General features: G+C 39.1%; 1 protein-coding gene across 2 annotated transcripts in view; it reads left to right on the top strand.

The window, feature by feature from the left end:
• The first annotated feature begins 22 nt into the window (after positions 1-22).
• Positions 23-23,708, top strand: part of cdk8 (cyclin dependent kinase 8) — a 113,821-nt gene continuing 90,135 nt past the window's right edge. For both annotated transcript variants that reach the window (XM_067986020.1, XM_067986019.1), the window contains exon 1: positions 23-485. In XM_067986020.1, the coding sequence (XP_067842121.1) occupies positions 358-485 (128 nt within the window). In that variant the 5' untranslated portion in view covers positions 23-357. The remainder of the gene's footprint in view (positions 486-23,708) is intronic.

Below are 23,708 nucleotides of genomic sequence, written 5' to 3'. Positions count from 1 at the left end.
GCACGTAGGGCTCAACCACTGCGCGTTCTTCGACAACAGCGCGCGCACCTTTGCGCGAGGAAATGGTATGCGCAAACTGTCTGTGTGTGTGTGTGTGTGTTTACGACAGCGTGCGGCAATGCTGTACGTGGGATTGAAGTGTGATACCGGTGTTGTGTGGAGAGGAGCGAGTGAGCGGGGGGACGACAGCGGAGACAACTCGTGCAGCCATCCCACATCTACAGGCCAACCAGCGGCTTATATGGTGCCTCCGAGTGTCATCCAGCGACATTGTGTACCGTGGGAGGAGAGCCGGCAGGCTACAGTTAGACAATAAAATTAATAAAGAAATAACAATCTAATCGGAAAGCTTCGAAAATGGACTATGATTTCAAGATGAAGCTGACGACAGAGAGGGAGCGAGTGGAGGACCTGTTTGAATACGAGGGCTGCAAAGTTGGAAGAGGCACTTACGGTCATGTATACAAAGCCAAACGGAAAGACGGGTAGGTCAGGGCTCAGCACGGTTCCGAGTGCATGTAGGCCACGCTGGTGATTCTTCCTATCGGTTATTGCATGCGTTTTAATTGGCGAAGGAGCGAAGCTGTGTTTTCTTTTTGCCAATAACTTTATCGTACGTAACCTGCTGTTTTGAAGTAAAGTCTGTTGCTGGGCTGGTGCAGCTTGTCGAGTTTTTGCGGTTATGTAAGTGAAGAGGCCGTTGAATGAAACAACATTTTTGTATTAATTTCTATACAGAAAGATTTGTATAATTGTCTGTGTTTGGAAAGGTGTCAAATAAACCAACCGGGAATTAAGCCTATGAACTTACACGTTTCCTTCATACTTATATAAATTTCATTTCACACAAATTACTGTTTTGTTGCTTAGTCTATAAGACCAAAAATCGCTTAGTCTATAAGACCAATAAGATTATTGCTGATCAGCGTTTCTGTTTAGTTGGAAACATTTGAAGCTTGATGGGTTTCATTTAAATTCAGTATTTAAAATGTGCTTTATTCATTATTATTATTTGAGTACTATTTTTGATTCAGATGCTTCTTGAAAAGGTTTAAGACCTTTCAAATATTTCAGTGGTTTATATAGTTACTAATGTCTTTCACAAGGATATTGATATTCAAACATATAGGCATTATCTTTTTGTAATGTGTATGATACAAAAATCTGACCTTGCTATATCTTAAGTGATGCAAAGAAATAAAAGGAAAAATTTCCCAGCAGGATTAGTAATTTTACAGTGACAGCCACAGTCTAGTTTCAAATGATTACTGTGAAATTTACACTGACCTTGGCAATTGTTAACCTGTTGAAAGAGCCACTGTCTTTAAGCCTGGGGAGAGAAATGATGTAGCATTTTGGTTCTTTTGACAGTGTGCATGCATTATGTTAATATTTTTGTGAGGTGTTTTGGTATGATTTACATTATCGTTTAGTGTTCAGTGAGCCATTTTTCTGTGTTTGTCAAGCACTTTCTAATATCAGTGCCTGTTTTCAGTTTTCTTTCCTCCTGTCCAGTAGGTGATGACTTTTACTCGGGTATAGTTGCATTAGTGACAGCAACCTTCTGGTTGCTTGGCCAAGTGACTGTTCTACAGTCATGGAGGGCATTACAGCCAAGCTTGATCGTTTGTATAGACTTACAGATAGGATCATTATATAGCCATCAGGAGATAGAAGCTTAGCTGAATTTACCCCTTTGCTTTGGGATGCTGGTATACTGTTCCACCTGCTGCCCCGGCTGAAATCTGCTAATACAGCATAGAGTGGGGATTGAACCTGGGACCTTCTGGTCTGTATGGTTCAATAATACAGCATCCATGCATTTATCCTCTTAAGTTATTGAGGGAGCTTCAGTACTGTTTCTAATAGGTTTCTTTTATTCTAGCTGTGTGTGAAACAATATTGCATCCTTTGTAGCTGCAGCTGTCATTGTGGTGAAATTGAATTGGTCAAATTAATGACATTAACTTGTGTATATATTTGTTTTCCCACTTACGTATTTTCATGTAAGAGGATGTCAGTATTGATAAACTGTAATGACAAAAGGGAAATAGGGAAGTATGTACTCCACAAGACCTGTTTTAATATCCTAACAGACCATGAATGTCTTTGAAAGCACTTTGCGCCTTTATCTAATAGGAATATAGAGGATTATTGTACTCTGAAATGACTCAATATGTGCAAACATAAAATGCAACTTGCTAAACCTAATAGTTAGGTAACAGATAATTCTGTATGTCCATCTGATTTTTTGAACCTATTTGCTTAACAATACTAAGAATTTGAAAGCAACTCACTTGGTTGCCTTCCTGTAGTGTAAATTTTCAGTATCTTATTGATCTTAAAATAAGCCTTCTTTTAGTAATCTGTAATTCTCCTAATGTTCAAGTTAGACCCAAATATTTAACTGTTGGTTCCAATTGATCCTACTTGTTGTTATGGTAGTGTTAGAATATCTGTGTGGCAGTGTGTGAACTCTACAGATTTACACCATGTTCCTTTGAAGTCAGATTTAAATTTTTCAGTCAAAAGCTAAAAGTTTGTATAAATGTAAGATGTTTTGTGTGTGATAATACATATATTGTAATTTAAAAAGTACTTTTTTCCCTACCCATCTCCTGGGTTATACAGAATCATTAGAATGTTACAGCACGGAAATGGACCATTTTGTCCATCAGGTCTGTGCCATGTTTTTCTCCACGTGTCGTCTAGATCTCGGCACTTGTTTGAAGAAGAGTAGGAAGTTCACTCGGTCTCCTAGCCAATATTCATCTCTCAGCCAACATCATCAAAACAGATGAACTGCTCATTCATTTAATTGTCCTTTGTAAAACCTTACTGTGTGCAAATTTGCCTTAAAAATAATAATGACTACACTTAAAAAGTAATTCTTTGGATGTGGATGTGAAAGATGCGATATAAATGCTAGTTCTTTTTTGTGATTCTTAAATTTGTGCCCAGTCGTCAGTGGAACCAATGTATCACTATTTACCACATCATAATTTGAAGGCTTGTAGTTCTTCTCTGTCTAGTGCCGCCTTGGAGTACGCTTACCTTCGGGTAAGCGTACTCCAAGGCGGCCTTCGAGACACACGACAACGCAAAATCGTCGAGCAGAAATTGATAGCCAAGTTCCGCACCCATAAGGACGGCCTCAACCGGGATCTTGGGTTCATGTCACGCTACACGTTACCCCACCATCGAACAAATGTTATCTGTTTTTAATATAATGGGTCATTTGCTGGCTCTCTCTGCCTTCCGGATGTTTCTGCCTCTCTCTGTGTTTTTTTTCTCTTTTTTTTCCCTGTTTGTTTTTTTGTTGAATGTGTATTCGGGGGTTCTGCAGGTGACACCTCTCTGTCTGAACACGTGATTGCCTTGGCAACGGGCAGTTGCAGGGGCAGTCTGTAAACACCATGTATTGTTCTATATGTATAAATGCGTAGGCTTCAAGGAGCTCTTGAAACATTTGCCTGAGGAAGGAGAAAATCTCCGAAAGCTTGTGAATTTAAAATAAAATTGCTGGACTATAACTTGGTGTTGTAAAATTGTTTACAATAGTGAAAAAAGACCCAACTTCTCAAATGTCTCCTCATGACTGTAGCCCCTCTTCCCTGTTAATAGCTAGTGAATATAGGTTGTACCTTTTCCATTGCTTTTATATTCTTCCTATAACCGGATGGCCAAACGATTCAACATTCAACCGCAACCTAATTAAGGTTTTGTATAGCATTAGCTTTTTGCTTTCGTATTCTTTGACATTAGATATGTAAGCAAGGATTCCATTTACCATTTTTGTAACCCTATCTACCTGCGCTGCTACCTAGATGAAGAGATAAAGAAAGTGGCATTCTTTCGGGCCCACATTGTCTGCTGACGGGAGCTGAAGAATTGCCCACACTGACTTGCTTTCAGGTTTTCTTTCTCACCTCTTTACCTTGTGGGAATGTTTGGCTTCCACCAAAGCTTGACAGTGGAGCATTGTGGAAATGAGCTTGCATCCGACCATGGAGCAGTAAACACTATCTCCCTAATAAGAATTTTTTAAAAATTAAGCAGTTGTAATTATGATTTGCACTATTTAAAGATTTTTCTTGAACTTTTGATGCATCAAGGTGAAGGATGACTTGCAACATTTGATGATCGCATGATTTCAACCAAATCTTATCCTGACGTGAGAGCAGCAGTTTTGCATCATACCTTTGTGTAACTATGAGATTTGTGTCAAAAATCATCATCATTGTAGCATGCTCCTTCAGAGTGTTGCTTTCCATCTCTCACTGTCCTTGGCTCTTCCCATAGTGAAGAAGATCCCTTTTATTCTCTGACCTGAGGTCAGCCAGAGTTGGCTGAGAGCCAGGTGTTTCTTGGCCTTCCAGAGGGACATTTGAGGTGGCGTGTTACTGGTTAAACCTGACTAAGTTCCAAACAGTGATAAACGCCTTATGGCAATTGTGACACTTAGGGAAGATTGGGCCATCATCTTCCTGATGTGATTGTTAGTGACATGGTCACACAAACAAATGCAGCAGATGCAGTGAAGACATCGTTGGTTTACTGCGTCAATTTTTGCCCTGTCTGCTTGCAGAACAGTCCAAATTTTCAATATATACGGTAGAATTGGAATGTTGCAGGTATTATACAGAAGAGGTTTTGTTGGGTGCAGGAGATGCGATAACCGTACGTTCTTGTCAGGGTCCATCATCGCCTGGCTCTTGAAAGCAATTTTGCATTGTATTTCTCTGGTGCTTTGACATGATTCCTGCATCATATGATCCCAGATATGTAAATTGCTCCACACATTGCACAGTCTCTCCTGCAATCTCTAGATTAGGTGGACGCAGGAGAAAGTTGCTGAGTGACTGGATTTTTGTTTTCTTCCAGTTGACTTGCAAGCCTAAGGGGCCAGCTTCCTTTGCAAAGATTGCAAGGGTCGAGACAAGAATGGCAATCATTTTCTGCCAACAGAGTAACATCAACTGCAAAATCTAAGTCTGTGAAGGAATTGCTGCTAATAGAAGCTCCAGTCATCAAGCGATGAATGCTCTTCTCTAGAATCCAAACCGTGACTGTATTAAAGGAAATTGGAGCGATGATTCACCCTTGTCTGACACACATTGATTTTAAAAGGCAGACTTTCGTCCTGTCCAATCCTCACAAGGTGTTAGTTTCTGAGTATAAGGCAGAGAGAGACCTATTGTATGTGCTTGTTAGGGACACCAAGAATGGAGAATATTTGCCAGAAGACCGGTCTATACATATAGTCAAACGCTGACTTAACATCAGTATAGGCCACATGTATAGCTATACATTATAAATACTCCTGCCGAGTCACTGCAAGTAGGTTGAGCATCATTATCCAATCATTGATGTTGTCTGTACTCCTCTGGAGCTTTGAGCCTTTTTAATTGCTTCAAGTCACCTGCTTTCTGTTTGAAGTGATTTCACTTTTATATATGAGCTGACTTATGTTAAGATTAAATCTGCTCTACATATTTGTGTTTAAGACTAAAGGTTTGTATGTGTGTGTCTGCTGAGGGGAGGTAAATCTGTTATTTATGCCGTACCTCCGGTATCTTTCCTAGTGAAGAAATATGGCAGCAATAATGTGAAAAAAATGGCAGCACCATACAGGTCCGATGTTGATATCAATGTAGTTTCTCCACTGCATTTCTCCAGTGGTGATACTTAAATAGCAGCCTTCCCATCTTACTTCAGTTCAAGCTCCTACCGGTGGCTTAAAATCCAAGACAGGCTGGATAAGGAAGAGACATAAATCAGCGTCAGGAGCCAGTTCTGAAGAGAGAGAGTTGCCATTTAAATTTTGCAGCACTGGAGAAGCAGAACAGCAGCACATAGGAACGCACTAGTTCAAATGAAAAAAAATATAAAATGCATTTTTGTCAAAAAAGTGAGCGTTTTGGAGAGTAGAACCGTTGTAATGTTGACCTGTCATGTTATACAAGAATCATTGTTTTTTGGGAATTATTTGGGTGGAATTCTGGAATGCATTGTTCTTGTACGTGATCACCTTGCATGCGAGTGTACACTGTATTCACTGTACTATTACATATACAGGAACAAGAATAGGCTGTTTGGCCCACTATATTCAAACTGTAGTGTGACAAATGATTTGAATAGGTTTAGCATTATCTCTTGGCTGTTGTACTTGCTGCACCTATTTATAAAATGTAGGATCCCATGTACTTTTTTTTAACATCCTTTTCAACTTTTCCTCTCATTTTAAATATTTGTGTCTGAATCCCTAGTTCTCTCTGACCCTCTACTTTTAAATTTTTAACATTTAGTATATATTTTCTGTCCTTATCTTCCTCCCAAAATGTATGTTTTCACATTTCTCTACATTACATAGAATTACATAGAATGTACAGCACAGAAATAGGCCATTCGGCCCAACTGGTCCATGCCGGTGTTTATGCTGCACTGAGCCTCCTCCCACTCCTCATCATGTAATCCTATCAGCATAATCTTCTATTCATTTCTGCCTTGTGTGTTTATCTAGCTCCCCCTTAAATGCACTTCATTTGATGCCTATCTTCCCAATCTACTAATCATGTAGGCTTCCTGTCAACCATTGGCAGGAGGATGTAGTTACAGTGTGATGTTTATATAGGCAGTTTTCATTATAAATGTGGACATGGGACTTTATAATGGAAATATAGAAATTAAGATAGAGTGTATCACTTCAGAATGGGGACTGAATTATGTCTGCATACTCTGGTCCAATTATCCCACAATCTCGAATCCCCTTACACTGAGGGCTACACGTGCTCTTCACTCCCTGTGTGCAATACCACAGGAGGTCAACCAGTATAGAAAAGCAAAGGTTGTAACACGGTACCCTGGGGATGCTGTTGATACTGAAGTCATGTTTGCATCCTTCCAATTTGAAAAACATCCATTAACCACTACTCTCTTTTCAGCCCGTTAACCAACTTCCTGCTGCCATATTCCTTTTAATATCATGTGTCTTCATTTTATCAGCTTTGCCTGCTATGTGGCAACTTACCAAACATCTTCTGAATATCCATGTAGACAACACCCACTGCATGTCCTTTATCAATATATTTTGTTATTTCCTCAAAAAACTATATTTTTTCAGACACAATTTGTCTTTTACAAATTCATGCTGGTTGCCTTAATGTATTTTTAATGGATGTATTTTTTATTTCAATTTTATCCCGTATTATGCCCTCTCGAAGTTTACCCATTACTGTTGTTAGAATGACAAGTCAAGAGATGCTTGGTTTATCCTTTTCTTCCTTTTTGAACAGAGATGTTAGATTAGCAGGCTTTCAGGCCTCTGGCATAAGATCTCATTTTGTTTCATCCATCCAAAAAAATTAACACCTCCAGATGCCTCCTTTCAAGGCCGAAAAGCCCAAACTTCTCCCATCTTTATTCATCATTCAGACTTCTTACACAAGGCATCAGCCTTCTCTGCACTGCATCCAATCCTTGAACGTGTGCCTTGTGTCTTGGTGACCAGAACTCGATACATTACTTAAGGTGTGGTCTGACTAAAGCAGTACATGTTTTGATCATGATTTCCTCTGTCTTAACCTCTACTGTTGTACAGTTGTATTTGTATTGGCTTTGTTGTTTGCTGCTCTGAGCTGCCTCCTCCGATCTCACTGCCTCCTAATTTGGTATCATCTACAAACATGGCCAATTTGCATCGAATTTCTGAATCCATATCATTGATGTAAATTAGAAACAGTAGTGATTACAATACTGATCCACTTAGATCTTCCCTCCCCATCCCGACACAGCTCCTCTAACTAATATCTGTTGTTTTCTACACTTCAACCAATTTCTTACTGTTTCAAAGATTTTCCCTGAATCCCCACTATTTTGAGTTTAACAAATGACATTTCATTAGGAAATTTGTCATTCCTTTTAGATGTCTATGTACAGCATGCCATTGAGCTTTTCACAGTTCACTTGACATGTTACTTCCTCACGTCCAGGACATTGTTTTGGCAGGAAATACCCTTCTAAATCTATGTTGATTGAGTCATAGAGTCATAGAGTTATACAGCACGGATAGAGGCCCTTCGGCCCATCGTGTCCGCGCCGGCCATCAGCCCTGTCTACTCTAATCCCATATTCCAGCATTTATAGAGTCATAGAGTTATACAAGGTTATTATTGTACAGATAATCAAGTTTACTGATAATTAATTTAATTATTTTACACCAGATTGAAGTAAGACTAATGAACTTGTAGTTGCCTGCATCTATTTTGTCACCTTTTTTGAATATATGCACCACTTTGTCCTGTTTGGCACCTCCAGTCACTTATAATTACCAATACCTCACAAATCTCCTCCTTCATCTTTCTCAGCACTCTGGACTGTGACTAAGCATTTAGTCAGTCTTCCAAATATCTCTTCTTGGCTTCTCTGAAGTGCTTTGGGATGTTTTACTACATTTAAAGATGCCATATAAATGCAAGTTGTCTAAATCACATGGGTTTTTCAAATTTATTTTATGTTGATTGAAGTCCTCCATTAAAATAACTTCCTGTTCTCGCATATCTTTCCTATTTATTCAAAAGGAAACACTCCATGCTGACCTAGTGGTCTGTCACATACCTTAGTGTTAGCTTGATTTTTTTTTGCATTAGAGATGTCTAACCAGAAATTTTATGTTGTGCAGCTTTCTACCTCCCACAGGATCAACTTAATTTACCTCCTCCCCCCAGTTTCCCTGACATATGAGGCAATATGATAGAAGTGTTTAAAATTATGCATGGATAGGGCAGGGTAGATTGAAGCAGACTGAAGTGTCAGTGGTAGCACTCTCGCTCCTGAGTCAGAAGGTTGTGGGTTCAAGTCCCAGTCCAGAGACTTGAATACGTAATCTGCGCTGACACTTCACTGTCGTACTGAAGGAGTGCTGCACTGTCGGAGGTGCCGTTAAACCGAGGCCTCGTCTTCCCTTTCGGAGTAAAAGATCCCATGGCACTATTTGAAGAAGAGCAGGGGATATTAACCCCTCAACTATCATCACTAAAACAGATTATCTAGTCATTATCTCATTGGTGTTTGTGAAACCATGCTGTATGTAAATTAGCTGTTGTGTTTCCCTACATTAACTACAATAGTGACTACATTACAATAGTGACTACACTTCAAAAGTACTTAATTGGCTGTAAAGTACTTTGGAATATCCTGAAGTTGTGAAAGATGCTATATAAATTCAAATTTTTCCTTCATTTCCAATAGTTGAGGGGTCTGGAATGCGTGGCCATAGATACAAGATTAAATGCAAGAGATTTAGAACAGAGAGCAAGAGAAACTTCTTTACACCATAGTTGAGGCTGTGCAATTCACTTCCAGGGTTAGTGATTGAGGCAGAAACGATGTCAGCATTCAAAATTAGTTAAATAGATGGATGAAGGTAAAGAGATTTGGGAACACGGCGGGTAAATGGATTAGGAATATTTGCTCACATGGAGGGTAAATGCCAACACAGACTGGTTGGGCCGCCTTTATTTCTGTGAACAGGGCTATAACACCTTGGACCCATTAAGTGGGGAAGGTTTTGATCCCGTCTTAACTAAAAGTCAGGAATAAAGCAGGACACACACCAAGGAAAGCGGGCAGTTTTTTGGAAAGAGAGAGGCACAAGCAGGCAGACTGCAAAGGGAGAATTGTTCTGCCTTGGATTGTAGGACAGAATGCTGAGAGGTAGTTCTGTTTAAGCTAAATAAGACAACCCACCAAAGTGGATAACATCATCCGTTCATTATATGAACATGAGTTGTACCAATTGAACTAAGTTTCTCTGATCATACCTTTACTCTGTACATTTTATCTTACTGTGGAATAAAGCACTTTACAAATTGTATAAAACTTTGCCTCATATAGTGTTATTTTTTGGAGCGATTGAACATTTTTTCACTTGTGTAAAAGACATGGATATCCAGTCCAGGTCACAAGTGGGTTGTATGGTTACTTTTGTGTCCTGCCACCGTATAAGAGATACATGGCAGTGTGAGTCAACTCACGTAAAAGTAAGATGCACAGACTGCTGACAGGAGTGACGGACACCACGGAACCCAAGAAAGTACCTATAGCATCCTTGGCTTTATAAATAGAGGCATAGGGTACAAAAGCAAGGAAGTTATCCTAAACATTTATAAAACAGTGGCTAGGCTTCAACTGGAGTATTGTGTTCATTTCTGGGCACCACACATTCGGCAGGATGTCATGGCCTTAGAGAGGGTGCAGAAAAGACTTACTGGAATGGTACCAGGGTTGAGGGGCTTCAGTTAAGTGGAGAGACTGGAGAAGCTGGGATTGTTCTCCTTAGAGCAGAAAAGGTTAAGAGGAGATTTGAAAGAGGTGTTCAAATCATGAACGGTTTTGATAGAGTAAGAAAGGAGAAACTGTCTCCAGTGGCAGAAGGGTTGATAACCAGAGGACACAGATTTAAGGTGATTGGCAAAAGAACCAGAGGTGACTTGAGGAAACATTTTTTTATGCAGACAGTTGTAATGATCTAGAATGCAGTGCCTCAAAGGATGGTGGAAACAGATTGAAGAGTAACTTTTAGAAGGGAATTGGATAAATACTTGAAGGGAAAACATTTACAGGGCTACGGGGAAAGAGCAAGGGAGTGGGACTAATTGGATAGCTCTTTCGAAAAGCTGGCACAGGCATGATGGTCCGAATGGCCACCTTCTGTGCTACACTATACTATGATACTAGGAGACCCGAATTTGTAATAGTTATATTCATTACCATCCTCTGGAGTTAGCCAGGTTTCTGACATTCCTAATACACTGTACATCATTTCCTGCTGCCACATAACCTCCAGGACTGAATACTTTTAATGTTTGTAGTATTTGTGTGCATACATCTTATTGTAGACTTGCCTCCTTTCATAGTCTCTGGTTTCTGCCAATTCCTGGTCTCTGGTTCATGTATCTCTTTGAATTCCTGTATCTACACTTTACTGTTTACTACCTTCAACTCCATGATTGATCTCATCTGGGATTTGCTTACTTCTCTGTCCTCTTTTTGTTCCCCCATCTAGATTAAATAATTTGCTATTTCTGCCTCAATATTATTTGCAAGTCTTTTAGTTACCTTGCCTTGGTTCAGGAGCAGCCCATCTCTCCAGCACCAGTAATTTTTGTTCTGAGTGTATTTTCTCTTTCCCCGCCAACCCCAACCCTAACCCTAACCCTAACCCTGCACTCTGTCTGTCTATCTCTCTCACTCGCTAACAAATACTATAATTTTTACCTCAAACGTTTAGAAATTTATCTTCTTCACTTTCTTCAAATTATTGTGAGAAAAAAATAAGGTCATTTGGGCAGCAAGTGCAAGGGGTGAAAAAAATGATCCCATCAGTATAACTGACTGATGTCTCCTGGGAAATTAGGTATTGCATAATCCAAAGTCAGCTCACAGCATTATAGTTTAGTGCGTATATACCAAGTCCAAACCCAGGCTTTTGTGAGAAGCTGAGGTTTTTAAGTAAAACTTTAATGAAGGCATTAAAAGACACACAAAACAATATAATATAATCATATTGTGAAATATATAATTTTTTGAATTTTTAAATTTTCTTTAAACCCTAATTTTGGATATTAGAAATTTCAGTTTCTGAGAAAAACTGGTGGTTGAAATTAATCGGAATCCTGTGGTCAGATTACACAACTCCAGGGTAACAGACTGTAACTATAAAATAGCAACTATTGCTTGTTGCACAGTACGATACTTTTAACATTGAAACTATGTACCACTGCGCTACCTACAGGAGCAATGGGTACTGCAGGTACTTGAGTTTCAAATAAAGCATATGCCCCATGTATCGAATTTAATATATGTTGGATAATGAACAGTGACAGCTGTTTCTGACACCACATGCAGCATGGGTGCACCACATGGCTGGCAAAACTTCAGTTTTTGACATTATTCACTATTAAGATCACACATTTTTTGCAGCAGTGACTAGAGCTTCTGAGTTTTGAAACTCTGTTGAGATTAAAACATTTTCAGTGGATTCTTGATGTCATTTGGTGAAAAAATTGTAGAAATGATCATTTTTGTTCCCCGTCATTGTGGTGTGACCTTGACTTGTGCTTTTTTGTGTATGAGTGTTGAATGTTTTATCTACCTAGGCAATGAAAATGTAATCAGCTGGAGCAAATGTAGCCATGTTAATGATGGAAAAACAAATTTGAAGCTTATTATAGAGGTTGCACTTCTGTAAAAGTTGTATTCAGCATGTTTGCTCTGGCTGTTGATTTCTAATTTGCGTATAAGTCTCGCCCCCCCCCCCCCCCCCCCATTTTAGATCATTTAAAAACCTGTATGAGGTAGGTGTTTATTCATAGGATTTGAAGATAGTTACTTTTATCTCAATCTGTATTACAAATTGACCAAGTTTCTAATCATATTTCCATGATATGACAATTAACTGTTCCTATATTTATTTACATTAAGGAAAAGTGATGCATGGAAAAAAGCATGAGCTTGAACAAATATTTTTAAAAACAATTTCAGGAAGAACTTGTACTTAAAAAAAAAAACATTGTTTATAATCACAACATTCCCTAAATGTCTGTGTTGCTTGAATTTATCTGGTATATAGCATATTGATCAATATTAAACCTTGACCGGAGCAATAGCTGTTCTTGATTTGTCCTTAGATGTAGTGCACTCAAAGAACACTTAACTTCATTCGCAAAGATAAGCACTATTGGAATATATTAACTGGGAATAGTTTCTTGTGCTAAACAAGTTTGTAGTACACGTAATGAGTTGTCACTTGATATGGTACAGATTGTGCAATTTTTTTCTTTCTTATCTAGTTACTTGTTCAAATGTAAGAAGAAAATCCTGAGACATAAGCCGGTTCTCCCTATTTTGTACATTGGCAACCTATCTTCTCAACACCTACATGCCACTTGTGAAAGGGTTAATTAAGCTTCAAGTGCAAAATTTAAATAATTACAAAAATAATAAGTGCTGTTTGAACAATTCTGCCAGTGCTTAATGAAATCGATTCAATGAGGGTGGATTACCCAGTTATCAAAGATCCCAAATTTAACATCGTCTGTACAGTGCCTCTTGTGCTGTATTGGCAGAGTTTAGGAGCAGGTTGCCTGGTTACTCTTTCAGATGTTTATCTCCCAAAAATGCAGTATTATTACTATGTTATTCACTCCTGTAATTAACAATAACATTTTACTTAGTTTTGAAACTAGTAAAAAGGTAAATTGAAGACTGATACCAGGAAGTACTTTTTCATGCGAAGAGTTATCAACACTTGGAATGGATTTCCAGATAGAGTGATGTGGACGAAAATCCTGGAATCAATTAAGTAATAATTAGTTGCTGAAATAGGGAGATTGTAGGGTTTTCTGGATTGATATCAGCTGGGTTGAATGGCCATCCTTACTTATCCATGATTATCTTGTGAAAACATTTTTCTATTTCATCATAATACATGTATTATACAGAATTGGTGGACTTTTCCTAACCAGTATACATTACTGAGTTCTTAACTAATCTACTTCTAACCAGTTAACAAATTCCTTCCCAAGAAAAAGCAACTTGACTTGTTAAAAAACTTCAAATGGACATTTCCATGAAGTGTTTCTGTAAATTGTGTACGATGAAGACAAACAAATGAATAAAATGACTGTTTTCCCAATCAGTTAAATTCTAATAACCCAAAAATTATAATATATATGTTGCAACATAAATATGTAATTTAACCAGATTATAATCAATTTTATTTTTAGAAATAACAACCGTATGAACAACTTACTTGAAATAGATTCAAACTGGTAAAGTAGCTGGTCAACTTCAGAAAGTAATGCATCTACATAAATATGATTTAACTCAAGTTTTTGAAACTTTTGTGAACTTGTATATTTTTTTTCTCGAGAGCAGCATATAGAATTCAACAAGGTTATCGTGCAAATTTATTTTTGACCCACTGTAGGTTTAACTAACGTCTTTTCCCCATGTCCATTTGTTATTTGTAACTGATAGTGCTATTTTAAAATGCTCTGTTTGTGTCAGAGAATGCTATTGCAAACTCAAAAGGAGTCCATTGTGCTTGTGAAAGGTATGCTGTTCCTGTGAAAGTGGATAAAAATCTCCACATTCTTCTCCCTGTGCTGGCAATATTTTCTTTATCCATACTTGGAACTTGACATCGGTTACATTCTGTTTTAATGGAACTAAATTGTTCAAAGCGGCTGTTTTTGTCACTGTGCCACAAGTAGTTGGTAATGGACTCTATATACTTTTGTTATGTTAAAATACATATTAACAGCACCCAGCAAAAGCTTCAATTCTTTAAATCCCCGGTTGCTAATGACTAATCGATTATCTGATAAAAGAAAATGTTCGATTTGTGAATTCTTCTATCATTTAACTTTCTTACTTCTGCTTTGTTCCAGAAGAGGCATTGAATTTTTGGTGTGTTAATGTCGATTGAATGCAGAGACATTGGCCCAGAAATTGCTGGAATGGCGCATCTCGCGGTGAGCGACGTGAATTAGACTTTTTCCCCCACACTTCAGATCGCACTATACTTGTGCCACAAATTGCTGGAAGTGCGAATTGATAATAGCACAGCGATGACATCATCACATCTGGGACCTCATGAACGTCGTGCCCAATTGTCTATCTCCTTAACCAATGAAATTTAAGGATAGAGAAAGAAACAGGGCGAATGATGGAGAAGGAAATAGGGTGAATTAGAGTCAAATTAGATACAGAAAGAAATAAAGTAGGAAAGAAAGAGTGGATTCAGAGAGAAAAAAAAGAGACAGAAAGGAAAAGTAAGAAAAAAATAATTAAAAAGAATAAGCAGAAGAGGAGGACATTGTAACCCAGATGTGTTTGGGAATTGTTGTCTGGTTTAACCTCAGTCATTGGCCAGGGAGGGGGATAGAATTGGTGGCTGGGGAATGGAGTTTGTGGCGGGAACCGAAGACAGTAGCTTTGGTCTTCCCAATATTTACTTGGAGGAAATTTCTGCTCATCCAATTCTGAATGTCGGACAAGCAGCGTGATAAATCAGATGTGGCGCTGGTGAGGTAGAGCTGGGTGTCGTCAGCGTACATGTGGAATCTGACGTGTTTTCGGAAGATGTCGCTGAGGGTTTTTGAATTTCAGTTGATTTCAGAAACAGCATTTTTGAATTCAGTTGAAATACACAGCAGCTTCAAACTAGTTTATCAAAGAGGTAGGTCGACATATTCATCAGTTGAATTTCTTCAACTCTTTTTGCGGAATTTGTCACAAGACAGACAAACTTTTTGGAAGGGGATTATCCACCTGATCCCTATCGGTTTTAGTCTTGGAATTATATAAGTGATTTACACCTACGCAATTATGTCTCTGGAAGACCATAAATAAATGGTACAAGTATGAGATTTTTATATCTATAAAACTTATATTTTGAGAGGTCAGTTTGCAAAACACATACTTTTAGTGAACAGTGGACAGCAAGCTCCATAACACATATATTAGAGCATGCCATTGGCTACCTGGGGCATTTGACAAATGCTGTCTGTTGGGCAATGCTGATAAGGTTATGTAATTAATTAATAGCTTGCTGATGCTTGTTAATTGTTTATACCACCTGGGGCGTGCTTAGTAATGTTTACCTGCTGATGTTTAGCTAAATGCATTCATCACTTAGTAATTAACTGTGTTGATTTGACTGGCTTTTTAAAATATATTTATCTATATCCATTTCTTGATGGTCAACTGCTGACATGTGCATAAACTGACAATAACATTTGCTAGCTAGTTTTTCCATATGGATTTGTGCCTTAATTTTTTTGACTTTATTAATGGGGAATGTGTTGTTCAGCATTGACAAAATGGATAGTACATATACATGATTTTTACAAATGATGGTTAAGGGGAGATTTAATAGAGATGTTCAAAATCATGAAGGGCTTTGATAGAGTAAATAAGGAAATATTTCCACTGGCAGAGGGTTGGTAACCAGAGGACAGAGATTTAAGATAATTGGTAAAAGAGCCAGAGGTGAGATGAGGAGCCATTTTTTTATGCAGCGAGTTATTATGATCTGGAATGCACTGCCTGAAAGGGTAGTGGAAGCAGATTTAATAATAACTTTCAAAAGCATATTGGATAATTACTTGAAGGGGAGAAAATTGCAGGGCTATGGGGAAAGAGCCGGGGAATGGGACTAAGTGGATAGCTCTTTCAAAGAGCCGGTACAGGAACGATGGGCCAAATGGCCTCCTTTTGTGCTGTAAGAGTCTATGATTCTATTCTATTAATAATATGGAACAATGTTAGCGATAATCTTCGAAAAGGAATTGGTTCTAAGAACATTAACGGAACTCTAAGGTTAAGTCACTGAGCCATGATGGCATGCACCCTGTGTTGAATTGTGTAGTTTATTGATTTTAAGTTTCTTTACTTGCTGAATATTGTCTATAATTCAGGATGCCTGCTATATTTGTACAAATATAATATCCTCCCAAATCTATATGTGCTAGGTAAGTGAACAGTTATTTGAAAAGTTTTGTTCTTTTTAAACTTTGATTTCACATTGCCTTCACATTGCTTTTATTTGTGAAAAAGTGAGAATTGAAGTTGTCTTTTGAATTTGGCATTTATTTCCCATCTGTTCAGATTCGCTGATTCTGTTGTAGTACAATGAGCTAGACTAATTACCTTCTGTTCTTTGAAGATTCATAAAATTAACAGGGATGCAAGGAACTAATTAGTGGGTCTGCAGGAATACTAAAGGTGCAGTCTCTATGAACTGCACAACTGGCCTGATGGGTAATAGAAATGTCTGGTGTCGTACTGAGCCGAGAGGAGCAGGAGGATAATGGGCTCAATCTCTTGTCTGTGCTAAGATAGCTGATCCCAGCTGGGGCAGCAGTTATGGAATTACAATTGGCCTCCACTCCCATAACGCTAGGGAAAAGAAGAGAAATTAGCTTTCAGTGATTCTTGTTGGAAAGTGCTTGAGAACAGTATGGGGCTAGTCTGTGACGCTGACCATGTAGCTGTTAACATGGGAAGTCAGGTTGAGTGTGGGCAAAGGAGCAGGGAATGGCAGGGGTACTTGATGGAGATAAAAAAATATTCAAATACTGTTGTGAGTGATTTGATTTGTTTGCTTTCTCATTTCTAAGAAACGCGCATATGACTTAATTGTAATTGAAAAGAAATTTACGCAGCCAATTGTTGCTCTTTTATGAATCCTTAATTCAACGAATGAGGTCGAGTATGACACAGAAAGTTGCTTGTGGTTTTGCTTCCCTTTGATGGCCGAAGTGTGATGGGCAGCAAGTGCACGCAATCTTAGCGTTTTAAAATAGTTGATTTTCTGTGTTGCAAAAAACTATAGGACATTGTGTTTTACAAAGAAGTTGATCTTGTATTGCTCGTGGTCAGTCAGAGTTTAGTTGTTTGGTGAGGGAACTGATGATTGGAAAAATGCTTGTACCTTTCAGACATCAGGTCAGAAGCACCCAGCATTAAGTGACTGACTTTCTCTTTTTAATTGTAAACAATTTTACAACACCAAGTTATAGTCCAGCAATTTTATTTTGCTGGACTATATCTTGGTTTTGTAAAATTGTTTACAATTGTCAACCCCAGTCCATCACCGGCATCTCCACATCATGACTACCTTCTCTTTTTAAGATTGTTTTACATTTGTAATGGACTGTTATGTTTGGAGTTTGACGGAAAAAATGCACGTTGAATTTACTTTTTTTTTGTGTATGTACTATTTGATCTCCTGTGGTGTTACACATGGTGATCGAAACCTGCATAGTGTTGAAAAGCTTTACTTAGATGTTCGTAAAACGGTGCACGACAGAAACTGCTACAACAGCTACTTGGAGATTGAGAAAAACAGAATAAACTGAAGCGCTTAAATTGGAACAAAATATGCTATTTTTTGACAATATACAATCACAACAGGAAAGATAAACCAACAAACTGCACGCATAACGACTCACTGACAATAATAAATGTATATTGGTGTACATTGCATCGCAATAAATGCATGGAACAATTGCACACTGAATCAATTAAGTTATAGAGCAATAGGAAGCAATCTATTAATACAACAGTGGATACCAGTGAATTAAATGGAGAAGTGGGCAGCAGTAAATTAACAATTCATCGGCTAGCAGGCACATCAACAAATCAATAAATTAGTGGAGCAGTGAGCAGAGCAACAAATAATATGGGGAACAGTAACAAATCGAAGAGTGGAGTAGGAGGCATAGAGTCATAGAGTAGAGTCATAGAGTTATACAGCACGGATAGAGGCCCTTCGGCCCATCGTGTCCGCGCCGGCCATCAAGCCCTGTCTACTCTAATCCCATATTCCAGCATTTGGTCCGTAGCCTTGTATGCTATGGCATTTCAAGTGCTCATCCAAATGCTTCTTGAATGTTGTGAGGGTTCCTGCCTCCACAACCCTTTCAGGCAGTGAGTTCCAGACTCCAACCACCCTCTGGGTGAAAAAGCTCTTTCTCAAATCCCCTCTAAACCTCCCGCCTTTTACCTTGAATCTATGTCCCCTTGTTATAGAACCCTCAACGAAGGGAAAAAGCTCCTTAGTATCCATCCTATCTGTGCCCCTCATAATTTTGTACACCTCAATCATGTCCCCCCTCAGCCTCCTCTGCTCCAAGGAAAACAAACCCAATCTTCCCAGTCTCTCTTCATAGCTGAAGCGCTCCAGCCCTGGTAACATCCTGGTGAATCTCCTCTGCACCCTCTCCAAAGCGATCACATCCTTCCTGTAGTGCGGCGACCAGAACTGCACACAGTACTCCAGCTGTGGCCTAACCAGTGTTTTATACAGCTCCATCATAACCTCCTTGCTCTTATATTCTATGCCTCGGCTAATAAAGGCAAGTATCCCATATGCCTTCTTTACCACCTTATCTACCTGTTCCGCCGCCTTCAGGGATCTGTGAACTTACACACCAAGATCCCTCTGACCCTCTGTCTTGCCTAGGGTCCTCCCATTCATTGTGTATTCCCTTGCCTTGTTAGTCCCTCCAAAGTGCATCACCTCGCACTTTTCCGGGTTAAATTCCATTTGCCACTGTTCCGCCCATCTGACCAACCCATCTATATCGTCCTGCAGACTGAGGCTATCCTCCTCGCTATTTACCACCCTACCAATCTTTGTATCATCAGCGAACTTGCTGATCATACCTTTTACATTCATATCCAAGTCGTTAATGTAGACCACAAACAGCAAGAGACCCAGCACCGATCCCTGTGGTACCCCACTGGCCACACGCTTCCAGTCACAAAAACAACCTTCGACCATCACCCTCTGCCTTCTGCTGCTAAGCCAGTTTTGTATCCAAAGTGCCAAGGCACCCTGGATTCCATGGGCTCGTACCTTCTTGACCAGTCTCCTGAGGGGGACTTTATCGAAGGCCTTACTGAAATCCATGTATACCACATCCACTGCGTTACCCTCATCCACACGCCTAGTCACCCCCTCAAAAAATTCAATCAAATTAGTCAGACATGATCTTCCCTTGACAAAGCCATATTGACTATCCCTGATTAATCCTTGCTTCTCCAAGTGGAGACTAATTTTGTCCTTCAGAAATTTTTCCAATAATTTTCCTACCACTGATGTTAGGCTCACTGGCCTGTAGTTCCCCGGTTTTTCCCTACTCCCCTTCTTGAATAATGGTATTACATTAGCGATTCTCCAGTCCTCTGGCACATCCCCTGTGGCCAGAGAGGTTCTGAATATATGTGTTAGAGCCCCCGCAATCTCCTCCTTTGCCTCACACAGTAGCCTGGGATACATTTCGTCCGGGCCTGGGGATTTATCCATTTTTAGGCCTGCTAAAACCACCAATACCTCCTCCCGCTCGATGTTAATATGTTCGAGTATATCACAGTCCCCCTGCCGTATTTCTATGTCTACGTCGTCCTTCTCCATAGTGAAAACAGATGCAAAAAATTTATTTAGAACCCCTCCTACATCTGCCGGCTCCACACACAGATTGCCATTTTTGTCCCTAATGGGCCCTATTTTTTCCCTAGTCATCCTCTTACCCTTAATATACTTATAAAACATCTTAGGATTTTCCTTTATTTTGCTTGCCAGTGTTATTTCATGGCCCCTCCTTGATCTCCTAATTTCTTTTTTAAGTATCCCCCTGCACTTTTTGTACTCCTCTAGGGCTTCCTCCATCTTTAGCCTTTTGTATCTGCCAAAAGCCCTCCTTTTTTTCCTAATCCATTCTCGTATATCCCCTGACATCCAAGGTTCCCTGGAGTTCTTGGAACCACCCTTGACCATAAATGAATCGATGGAGTAATGGGCATACCAACAGATCAAATGGATCAGTGGGCCCAAATCAATAAATTTCTGTAGCAATGGGCACCAGTGATGTAATAAATTGATACAGCAATGGGAAACTAACAAATCAATAAATCATTAGAGCAGCAGGCACCATAAATTAATATCCTCTTCTGCCTTTGCTAATGCTGCTTTCTTCCCTCCTGGCCACGAATTGGCTTTTGCTGGTTTTATTGGCAGTTTACTTTTCACACTATGCAAGATTATCATTTACTGACTGTAGAGGTAAGTCTTTTAAAAAAAAAAACTAAAAGGGCTCTTTAACTAACAAAGAGCCTTTTAGTTTTCTAGGATATTTGAGCAGTCAATATACATTTGTAACACTATGCAGGTCTCGACTCTCTGTAACGCCACGGGAGGTCAACTAGTAAGAGAGATTACTGGTCTTTTAACAATGTAGTGAGGTCACAGTGGGTGGCTTGCAAGACTTGAGGTGTTAGGTTAGCCACTATACCTAACAGGTAAAGCTCTGGGAGTCTGGAGGCCTCAGCCCCAAATGAGGCAGCTGGAAATGGTAGGGGGAGGTCTGCCAATGGGCAAGGGTGTCCTGGATGTATCTCTTGTTTAAAAACCCCAAAATTATGCTTTAAACAGGTGATAAATAGGATTTTAAAAAAACTTTTAAATTGCTGCTTAAGTTGGGAGACAGATTTAAGAAACTCTGAGACTTGTGCTATAATGACACTTAGTGGCCACAGCCTGTACTACATTGTGACAAGCTGCAACAGTTTACACAGTAATGTTTACAAACAAATGTTGATGTAAAAGCGCAACTCAGTCTTGGCACAAGAGGTAAGGTTTATGAACAGTAACTGTGTGCCATTCACAGGATTTTTAATAATACACATTGATAGATTTAAAGATCACCTGTCCATTTAAGACTACACAATCTAATTGAGCAGAGGCTCGGCCCTGAATTCAATTTGGTCAATGAGTTTGAAAATTATTAAGTGGGTGCCAGTTTTAGGCTTCAGGTAAGAAGTATCCAGCATTTTAAAACTGCATTTGTAACAAAGTGTGATAAGTGTTTAGATATTAACATATTCAATATATAAACATATGTCCAAATATATTAAAATTCTTATGTGGGTCCCATGCTCTATTTAAAACTTCTATGTGTACATTTCCTGTGGGCCTTAGTCTATTCCAAAAGCTTGGGCTTGGACGTCATATTTTTCCCCAGAGCTGATTGTTAGCCTACTGCAGATTGTGCTGGCTGAGTACTTTTACCTAATATCTGTAGATGCATCACTGGCATTTAGTCTGCTGAAATGCTGGAATTTTTTTTTGGTTTCTAACAGTTTCTGCTTAGTTCTCCAAAATTTAAAGAAAAACAAGAGAACAACTTTCAAAAGTTTTTTTTTGAAGTTAAGTTTATATTGAATTTTTTCCCCCTAAGGGAGAGGCCTTGAGAGTATGTGTTTGTGTGTGTTGGGGAAGAGCGAAAGAGAGGAAAAGACTGAGTACACACGTGATAACTTTTACTTTGTGTTCTGTAAACTTCAGTAAGCCTATTAAGCTGAGAGAGATTGTCATTTCTCAGCTTATTTTAAGTTTACTTTACAAGTTTAAAAAGCAAATTAGTTGAATTTTGGAGCAATCAGAAAGCTTGTGATTATCGCCCTTGTTTCGTTGGCAGAAATATTATTGACACCTGTGAGGCAGAGAGAGGGAGACAGAGAGTGCGAGTGCCTTTGTCATGCTAATTTGAGTTTCTTTCACAAAGTTCAATTTTGAAAGCAGGCAGAAAAAGTCTCTCATCAGCACCTGTGTTTGTTAGAAAATGTAAACATTCTAATTATTAACAGCTGTTAGACATAGTGAGTGTCCTTGCTCATTTAATTTGAGTTTTAAAAAAAGTTAAATTTTGGAAGTAAATGGAAAAGCTTCAATTTTTACCTTTGTTTTATTGACTGTAATTAGAATGTTTACATTTTCTTACAGTTTGACACAGACACACATCTAGGAACCAATCATAAAACACCGAATTTAATCTTTGCACAGATCCCTTATGCACAAACAATGCTACCCTTCAAATTATGCCTGGCTCATTCTTTCTTCTCATTGCTGACAGACACCAGGAATCCACCAGTGAGCCAGCACTCACATTCCACCACAGGTGTGCTGATTGGGACTAATATTATGGTAAATTTATTGTGTTAGATTGCTAATGTTGTCATTCAATGTTCTGCTGCTTCTAGTTCGAGAAACTAACAGTGTAATTCAGAATTATAGCAGAATGATATGAGATTACCTGGCCAAAATGGCAGCAAAGGTTTGTAGATTTCTAAGAAAGGAAGTGTCCATCCTAATTGAATGGGAAGTTTGCATTTTTAAAGGATGAAGAGGACCATACCCATGGAAGGCACTCTGTACATCAGGGGCTTGTGAGTTTATTGGGTACAGGTACACATTTGTAGTATTGCACTTGTTTATGTATTCGTTTCATGTTTCATCATCAGATGTTTGAACAATTACTGGGGATCCTGCTCATTGATGTTTTTATGAAGCAACTATTTAAGTCTGCAGCAAGCATTCTAAAATGTACATGCCCATAGTTTCAGGCTGGCTGCCTGCCTGGCTGATATTGGCAGTAGATGCCACCCTTCCAGCAATTATAGAACTTGTAAGGTACTAGCATGACCTTTTCTCCTGGATGTTAGATGATCAAAATTCGTAATTTTTTTTTAGCTCTGATTGTAGCCGCCTCATCATACAGGCTACAGAGGACAGAATGCAATGAATTTGGCAGAGGAGTTATTACTCCTTTTTTGCACTTTTGCCTTACTTTGGAGCAGATAATTTGCCCTATTCGTCAATTTTTGTCGTGGAGAAGGAGGAAGGAGTTTCTGTCCTTGTGCAAAAATACCCTGTAAATGTACACAGATGTAACTTAACTTGTACATACGAACAGTCATAATAGTAATCATAGAAAGTTACGGCACAGAAGGAGGCCATTTGGCCCATCATGCCCGTGCCGGCCAAAGAAGAGCTATACAGCTTAATCCCACTTTCCAGCACTTGGTCCGTAGCTCTGTAGGTTGCGGCACTTCAAGTGCACATCCAAGTACTTTTTAAATGAGTTGAGGGTTTCTGCCTCTACCACCCTTTCAGGCAGTGAGTTCCACACCCCCACCACCCTCTGGGTGAAAAAAATTCTCCTCCGTTCCCCTCTAATCCTTCTACCAATTACTTTAAATTTATGCCCCCTGGTCACTGACCCCTTTGCTGAGGGAAATAGGTCCTTCCTATCCACTCTATCTAATCCCATCATAATTTTATATATCTCAATTAAATC

The sequence above is a fragment of the Heptranchias perlo genome, chromosome 6, assembly GCF_035084215.1.
Source record: "Heptranchias perlo isolate sHepPer1 chromosome 6, sHepPer1.hap1, whole genome shotgun sequence".
Taxonomy (NCBI): domain Eukaryota; kingdom Metazoa; phylum Chordata; class Chondrichthyes; order Hexanchiformes; family Hexanchidae; genus Heptranchias; species Heptranchias perlo.
The sequence above is the reverse complement of the archived record's forward strand: the minus strand, read 5'-3'. Positions and strand labels throughout refer to the sequence as shown.